General features: G+C 47.6%; 1 protein-coding gene across 2 annotated transcripts in view; it reads left to right on the top strand.

Moving 5' to 3' along the window:
- Positions 1-4274: 4274 nt before the first annotated feature.
- The window catches only part of KPNB1 (karyopherin subunit beta 1), a 28291-nt gene continuing 23607 nt past the window's right edge, over positions 4275-8958 (top strand). Inside the window, exons 1-2 of one of the 2 annotated variants that reach the window (XM_018565596.1) lie at positions 4275-4501; positions 4636-4714. In XM_018565596.1, the coding sequence (XP_018421098.1) occupies positions 4462-4501; positions 4636-4714 (119 nt within the window). In that variant the 5' untranslated portion in view covers positions 4275-4461. The remainder of the gene's footprint in view (positions 4502-4635; positions 4715-8958) is intronic. The other variant, XM_018565597.1, reaches the window with a different exon arrangement.

The raw sequence follows: 8958 nt of genomic DNA, 5'->3' as shown, positions 1-8958 counted from the left end.
CCCTCACCCTGCAGCGCCCTCAGGCGGCCGCTTGCCTTGCCTTGCGGTAGCGCCGGGCCTGAGTGAAACACAGGGTGCCTCCCTGGATTTTAATCTGAGATGACATGGCTGAGGAAGTGAGGACTTCCTGGGGACACAAGCAGCAAAACAATCTGGATAGAGGTTATAAAGCTGGCCATACACTTGTAGAATTTCAGCCGCCCATACACTTGTAGAATTCTGCTGACTAGGCCAAAATCCAACCAGTGTGCGGCCCCATCTATCAGTGCATGGTCAGCGTAATCCTTCCTCAGCTTACTGGAAAATGTATCTTCTAAAATGAAGACACAAGCAGCAACACATAGTTAACAAGCTTAACAACCATGAGCCTAGTAACACATAAGCCTTCCATTGCGGTTAGGTACGTTTATTGACGTACATTGTGTTGAGGAAACCTTTTCAGTATCAATGGGCTGCCAATGCAAAAAAACGTCATTAATATTTTTTTTAGCCATGTGCTGAAGTGTGTTGTGCTCTACTGTACAATCTCTTAGACTGCAATTCGTGATAAGCATCGCAATGCACATACAGCAGTTTCAGCCCAGAACACTACCTGCGATGATGCAATGTCTTTCATTTTGAATGGCATAGAATAACTCAGCAACAAGCCAGGGCTCTGACTGGAATTTATACCCAGTAGGAACCAAGACCACCCACCGGTTGCCGAGACAAACAGGAGGCTTCTCTATCCAGGAGCCAATGGCATGAGGAAAAGGGCGGAAGGTGTGTGCTGGGAACCTCCATCAGCAAGGCCCACACCTGACAGCACTAATGGGCGCGGGCGCTCTATGCGCGCACACCCGTGCACGCAGTCTGTCCAGCGCGCACGCATCCGCAACCCTGGCAGCAGGAGTCCTGCCAGGAAGACGGAGAGCCCATGCCCTATGCTGAATCTGGCGACCCTGAGGAGAGGTGACACCGCTGGTTCCCTGACATTGTCACAAGAATAGTGACGTTTCCAGGCCACTTAGGGTCCCTTCATCAATATTTTAATATATTGAGCCTGATGAAGGGACCCTAAGTGGCCCCGAAACGTCCCTAGTCTTATGACATAATGTCTACGTGTTAATAAAGATGAATTTTGCACATATTTATTTGGTGTGCTGGTGACAATTCGTTTCTGCATTGATCCAGGTGGCGCCATCCTCCATCACCTCAGCACCCAATAGAAATGGGTATGCCAGTCAGGAGTGCGGTGGGAGACACACTGGAGTTTTCCTTGATTTTAATGCATGTTACAATACACTTTGTACTGAAGGGAATTTATCAAAACTGGAGCAGGCAAAATCTGAAGCAGCTGTCCATGGCAACCAATCAGCTTCTCTCTTTCATTTTCAAATCTTAACTGAACAAACTGAAGAGAGAAGCTGATTGGTTGCCATACACAGCTGCTCCAGTTTTGATAAATTCCCCTCAGTGTCAATAGCATCACATGTAAAGTAGGTTCCTTGTAGAAATGCGCATTTGAGCACAAGTGTGAATTATGTTGCATGTGTCGCTACAACACACAGCACTAGCTACTAGCGATGGGGTGCCATTTATTCTGAATCTTACCCCAACATACCTTGTCGACAGAGATGCGCAACAATGCACTAACGTGTGTTGCGCCGCCAAGAAAGATTCAGGTCCGATTTGTGGACCGTTGAGGTGTGTTGCCAGCCCATTCATTTTGTATTGGCTACCTAACACAGTGCATGTTAATGTGCATGCTTTACTGCGACGCACCCCAGCAGTTGGGTGTTAACCTAGCATAAGACCGCACATGTGCCCCCATTCACATCTATGCAATGCGGGAACGTGTGAGTGCCCCGCTTTGCACTAGATCATGTGTGACACTGTTTGCTGTGTCAAAAGAAATCTCACGGCTCCGATTCCAGTGCTGGGCACACACCTTACAACCATCACAAGACTTTTGTCTTGCGATGGTTGTAAGGTAATTACAAAAATGTACGATCTGCCCATCTCGGACAGGCAGATCATACTTGCGTTGATCGCAAGCCCGCCCCGCAGAGGGGCGGGCTTCCGATGACCGCAATGGCGAACGGGCAGTGTGCGCTTGCGCACACCGGCCCGTCCGGCTTTTATCTTACGAACATGCTACACACGCGGCGAAAATCGTATGATTCGCGGCTGGTTTTCGAACTTGTTCGGAAGATAAAAGTCGTGTGACCTTATAGTAGTAGAGGTCGCACGGATTCCACACACCTTACGATAATTGTACGATCACGGGATTTCCCGCGATTATCGTAAGGTGTGTGGGGACCTTGGGGCAGGGTTCATGCTGTGAAGACTCCACAGATGCAGACTAAACAGGTGCGTGTTCACCTCCAATCACACCAATCTAAGAAGATCCACACTCCATAAATCTCCAACTGCAGCTCATACTTTATTGAAATCCACAATTGGGTATACACCATAACCACATCCCCCAATACATAGAAAATACTTTAACACGTTTCACCAATATGGCTTAGTCATATTTACCATAGTAGTTACCTCTATGACTAAGCCACATTGGTGAAATGTGTTAGCTGATTTTCTATGTATTGGGGGATGTGATAATGGTGAATACCCATTTGTGGATTTCGATAAAGTTTGAGCTGCAGTTGGAGATTCGTAGAGTGCGGCTCTTTTGGGCATTGGATTGTTTGCTGTGTTGTTATTTCTGAATGGCATCCTAGTGCACCTAACCATTGCATGAGTGTTGCGTCACACCACAACACATAGTAACTTATTACATACATTATGGTGCAACGCAATTTAAAAAAAAGGTCATGCTTTTGGTGTGATTTAGATGTGGCAGGAAGTCCAATCAAATGAATGGGCTGCCCTACTGCAATGCACAGTAATTAATGCGTGTATAAATGGGCTGTAATGAGTGAGCAATGCTGCATTTCACACATGAACAGAGCCTGAATGTGCATTGTCATGTGTTTTTAAAGGGTAATTCCACCTTCCCAGGTGAATTTGGGTAAATGTAATTAGCGCCCCAATACTTTCCTTTGGGCTAGGGATGTACCGATACCGGTTTTACGGTATCGAGTATGGGTACTTGCCGAAGCATAGTACTGATACCGGTTCCCCGATTATCAGAAAGCCAGGTGGTGGATTATGAACCGTCGCCCGGCTTCCTGATTGCCTGGGAAGCCGGTGCTCTATTAAAAGAACACCGTCTTCACTTGCCGAGGCTTTCTAGCTTCCTGACCAATCAGGAAGCCTGGGCGGCAGGTCATGAGGTGCTGCCCAGCTTCCTGATGGCACGTCATGCCCCACCTCCCTAATTGGCTAGGAAGCCGGCTTCCTGACCAATCAGGAAGCTGGGAGGTAGGTCATTACGTGCTGCCAGGCTTCCTGATTGGTTATGAAACCAGATTCCTAGCCAACCAGGAAGCGGGTTATAACCCACCACCTGGCTTCCTGATTGGAAAGGAAGCAGGCTCCATGCTCTCTCAGCACTGCCAGTCAGAGGGAGATCTCCTTCTGACCAGAAGTTCTGGTATGGGAGCATTTAGGCGAGTACCCACCCATATACTCGGTATCGGCACTGAATGCTCCTTCTCCTCCGATGGTGTACTATCCGTACCATGTACACGGCAGTGCAGCTCTACGTTCTGCGAAACGATTTTCATTAATCAGCAGTAAGGATTGACATAAATGCTCGCCTTTTGAGCGCAATTCAAAATACAGAGTGCAGGGCTGCATGCTGTGTACAGATAGTACACCAGGGGAGGGGAAGGAGCGTTCGGCCAAAGTTAAGTAAAGGGCAAGAAAGGGGAATTACATTTTCCCAAATGCACCTGGGAAAGTGGAACGACCCTTTAACAGACATTGCAATGCACTGTGTAACGAATATCAGTCATGATGAGCTCACATGGGTTTTAATGCACTTCTAGTGATTTTAAGGAAAACACCTCAAGGTAAACCACACAGCAGCAAACCAAGCCTTACCTAGCCAATAACCTTTCTATTCAGAAATGTGGAACAAATACCGTGTTGCTCATCTTCAAAAGCCATAGTGCCCGTTACAAATAGCGCCTTTATTATTACTTTGTTTTCTCTCTGTAATTAAAACCACAAGCACTCGCACATTTCCGGCGGACAGACACCTGCTCTATGATAATAAGGCGCCGGTCTCCTCACAGCACATGCTGCATGACCCCCATTAAGACAACGCCCACCTCCTCATCCGCTTCTGGTCTCAGGCTACCTCCCTCCCACAATTCTTCGCGGCCGTGACTGGCGCCGCAGCGTGCTAACTACCAATCAGCGCACTGTGCGTTGAGTGAGGTCCGGCTGATATCAGTGCGCGGCGAAGTTCCACCCCCTCTTGCACTGAGCGCCTGGATCCTTCCGCGCCACGCTCCCTCCCTTCCTCAGGCAGCCTGCCCGGCACCGCCCGAGCTGTGTCCCGGCACCGCCAACATGGAGCTCATCACCATCCTCGAGAAGACCGTCTCTCCAGGTACGGTTGAGGGGAGCATGTCTGTGTATGATAGGGGGTTCCGCTGTGCTGGATGATATATAGAGAAGGTAGCCGGGAGTCACTGCAGTAAGGACCGGGGAGTTAGAGTTATCTTTGTGCTCTCTCTTCCACAGACCGCAATGAGCTTGAAGCGGCACAGAAGTTTCTGGAGCAGGCGGCTATCGAGAACCAGGTGAGAAATGGGGAGAATGTGTGTGACCCGAGTCGGTAGTAGCCTGGCCTTGGCACTCTGGGTTGTGCCTGTGCATGCGAGCTTGCTGTGAGGGCGACCGGGGCTGAGGTTGGGTTTTGCCGGTCATGGTTAGCTAGAGCGGGCCGTGTTCAGGCCTCCATGAACCGCCAATACGCTCGCAGCCTAACCTGCCCGCCATGAGCGCTCAGCCAATAGAGTAGCGGACAGAATTCGAGCCGGGTAGCGGCCGACCAATGAGAGGGCGCGGCTCAGGGAGCGGTGAAGGGGGTGGGGTGGTGGCAGTTCAACACGTTGGGTTGACTAGCGGCCTAGTTCTCAGTGCCGGGAAAGCGGTCCCATGTGGGGAGCAGCACCCAGGCTGTGCCATAAAACACGTTCTGAATTGATTTGAGTGTATTCCGGCGTAGCTGTTATAATCTGCACGGGACCTCAATAGAATAAGGTTACGGTGTCAAATCCGTATAGGCCAGCTGCCATTGCAGGGAGTAATGTGGCTTATGGGCCTGGCAGATAAGTGTGCTGACCACTTGCTGCATGCTCAGGACATCTGTGAATTAAAGCCTATTTGCAGTTTAAAAAAAAAATCTCCAGATTGCAAGGGTGCTTGTTTTTGTCTAGGGGATTTTTTTTTGTATGCATGTCTATCTGTGTGTGTGTAATACACACACACACACACGGTACCTCGGTTCATGAACTTAATTCGTTCTCCGATTCTGGTCGAGAACCGAATCAAACTGTGATCAGACAGCTATCTCGACTAGAGGAAGCCATGACCATGTGTCGGAGCAGGGAAAATGGCTGCGGTTGTGTTCGTCATCCGAAGCAGAGTTCGCGAACGGAAGAAACATTTTGCTGAACCTCCTGTTCGTGAACCGAATTGTTGGCGAACAGAAGCGTTCGTGTACCGAGGTACCACTGTATATATTGAATTTCAGTGCATCTGCACCCCCTGCAGTTGTAGGCCTGCTGATGTCATTAGTGCCCAGAGCCCTGCATTATATGTGAGGGTCAGTCGGAGAGGTGAGAGCTGAAGTCTGGGGAGGTGATGATTAGGTAAGTGATGTTCAATATAGATGTAAAAGAGCAGTTAACCTTTGCAGTGTATGGGTGACCCCCCCCCCTCCACAAGGGGAGCTGTTTTTCATCCTAGAGAGGATTTAAAGGTTACATGCCACAGGTTACAACCATTTTCATGCAGTAGCAGTGACAACATAAGGTCTCTGTTCCATTACCCTAGGGCCTAGAGGATGTTTAGGTGTTACAGGTATAGGGCTGCAACAACTAATCGACATAATCGATGATTGAAAAAGTAAACTTTTTCAATCATCGATTAATCGGCTTCCGAGTGGTTTGCCCTGTTCACGGCTCCTCACACTGCGCGACACACCTCCCCACCTCACGCTCGCGCTGCCAGAGCGGCCCGCATCCACGCTCCACACGCCGCAACTCTTCCCCTCCTCACGCTCACCGCCCGCATTCATGATCGGCACAGGGTTCTATAGCCGGTGCCATTCTGCATTCAGTGCTGTATAATTTTACACTTTTCATTTCACTATATTGCACACCACACTTTTTTTTTTTTTTTCTTTTTTTAACTTCCACCGCTCCAAGCTTGCTCCATTGATGGACTGCATTCTCAATACAAACTAGTAGTGCCATCACTGGAGCCATTTTTTAAAATGTATTTTATTTTTTTAACCGATTAATCGAACTTAATAATCGGCTAACTAATCGATTTTTGAAAATAATCGTTAGCTGCAGCTCTATACAGGTATGATCTGCCTGTCTGGGTACCTGTCAGTTGACTGACCGTAAGAATTGAGTACTCCCTTCTAAAGAACTGGGAAAACCCTTGCAGTGGGGCTACCTCTGCACTGTGAAGGTTAAGTGCTCGTTTGTTTATAAGTGCAATATTAAGTTATACTCGAACCGTTGAGCTGGCCAGCTATTGACAATGCTCCCTCCAGACTACCCCCCAACCCCCCGCTGCAGCAATGGTATGTTCATTGGGGTCCTCGTTCTATAAACAGTGGATAGAATGTGATGACTCGCAGAACTTAGACCAGTGCAGCAGAGGGGAATGGAGGCTCCAGGGACTGGTATAAGAGCGAGCAGGCTCGGAGGATTAGGCAAGTATGTCTTTTTGCACCTAGACCCAAACGAGCACTTGACCCTCCCTGTGTGGCGTTAGAAAGTTTGCCCGGCGTTCTGCTTTAAAGGTATAGTCCACCTTTTGCAAGAATGTAATGCAGGCACATTAATAAAACATTTATCAAGTTTCTGCATCAAGCATTGTAACCGCCATCAGTGCACCGTGGGTTCAGTGCTCATGCTCCAACATTGCTTTTGCCCTGGGGTTGGAGGAAGTAAGGAATGCAGCCACAGTGGCAGTGAGGACTTGTAGTCTTCCCAGTCACAGATTACCGTGAATGGATGATGTGGCTGTACAGGCAGAGCCATACTTAAATCGAATAAAAGCACAAGGCTGCAGTGAGGGGACAGGTTGGGGATGGGTCACCATGTTTCACGATAGACCCACAAAAATGGTGTAACATTAAACGTGGTCTCGAAGGGGGGAGTATGGCTTTTAAAGTGCATGCTTAGGTGAATCTTTTAGCTTTGGATAGAGAACGGGTAAATCCTGTTAGTTTCCTGCTGCCTGTGTCCCATTGGGAACATTTTCTTTTTAAGTTGAACTGGATGGAAATAAAACCCTTGTTTTTGCCTTAGGCACCAGTGAAAGAACATTTCTTTTCCCGACTCCTGTCAGCTGAACGAAAAATAATTGAACCGATTCCTCCATAAGGCCCCATTCACACCAGGGCGGCAGCGTTTCAGCCCTGTTTCCAAAAGGGTGTGTTTGGGGCATTTTAAATCGCGTTTCAACGATGAAACTCAATTTAAAACGCACTGATCAGTGCATTTCCATCGAAATCTATATGGAAAACGTGCTGATCAGTGACAAAAGTAGCTCAGGGAGCATTTTGGGCGACATGCATTTCGTATTGTGCGGATTTGCGTGCTTGCATGAATGGTCCCCATTAGGGCTGCAACAACTAATCGACATAATCGATTATAATCGATTATTGAAAAAGTTGTCAACTTTTTCAATCATCGATTAATCGGCTTCTGATTGGTTGGCCCTGTTCACAGCTCCACACACGCTGCGCGCCACACCTCCTCCCCACCTCAGGTTTGTCGCTGCCATGCCCCGCTGCATCCACGCTCCACACGCAGCACCTCCTCCCTGCCTCACGCTCACCGCCCGCCCATGATCGGCACAGGGACGCGGGTAGAAGAAGTAAGTTGCTGGAAGATTGCTCAGGTAAGCCTGCACTCCCCCACATGGTGCTCCTATAATGTATTGCTGGGATTTGTATTCCTCTATAGCTGATGGTACATTCTGCTGTACTGTATATTGTACAGAGCAATGTACCATCAACTATAGAGGAATACAAATCCCAGCAATACATTATACACTGTATGTATAATGTATTGCTGAGATTTGTTGTATTCCTCTATAGCTTGTGGTATTCTGTATTGCGCTGTATAGAGGAATACAAATCCCAGCAATAATACATTATAAAGTGGAATACCACCAGCTATAGAGGAGTACAACAAATCCAAGCAATAATACATTATACAGCGCAATGCAGAATGCCGCCAGCTATACTGTACTATTGCTGGGATTTGTTGTATTCCTCTATAGCTGGTATTATTCTGCATTGTGCTGTATAATGTACTATTGCTGGGATTTGTAGTCCTCTACAATCAAGATATATCTACATTGGTTCTCTGACCAAATAATGGCTGTTGGTAGGTTGAGTGATTTTTAGCAGGTGGGTGGTCTTCAGTTCACCCCCTGGCATCAGTTTATTTAGCAGTCAGACAATGTTCACGCTTTCAACCCCTAACTTGTTAAATCTTCAGTATTGTCCAAGTCGTACATTTCCCATAATTAGTGGGTGAAATAGCTTGCGACCTATAGCTGGACTGTAAAGCATTCCTTTTTTTTTTCTGTTGAGCTTGGCTTAATAATTGGGAGATTTATGGAGACAAGTAAAATGTGCTTTCTAGGTGTCCATAGACTAACATTAGGAGACTATCACCTGCTCACTTTATCAAATCCGAAGATAATCTCATGGCTATAGGACACCTGCAGAGAATGGTTATCACAATAGTTCAAATACTTTGACCAACTCCTAATGCTTTCTGTGTGCATTTGCACTGGGAATCGGGGGGG

Source organism: Nanorana parkeri, unplaced genomic scaffold (assembly GCF_000935625.1).
Source record: "Nanorana parkeri isolate BGI_ZX_2015 unplaced genomic scaffold, ASM93562v1 scaffold864, whole genome shotgun sequence".
Lineage (NCBI taxonomy): Eukaryota > Metazoa > Chordata > Amphibia > Anura > Dicroglossidae > Nanorana > Nanorana parkeri.
The sequence above is the reverse complement of the archived record's forward strand: the minus strand, read 5'-3'. Positions and strand labels throughout refer to the sequence as shown.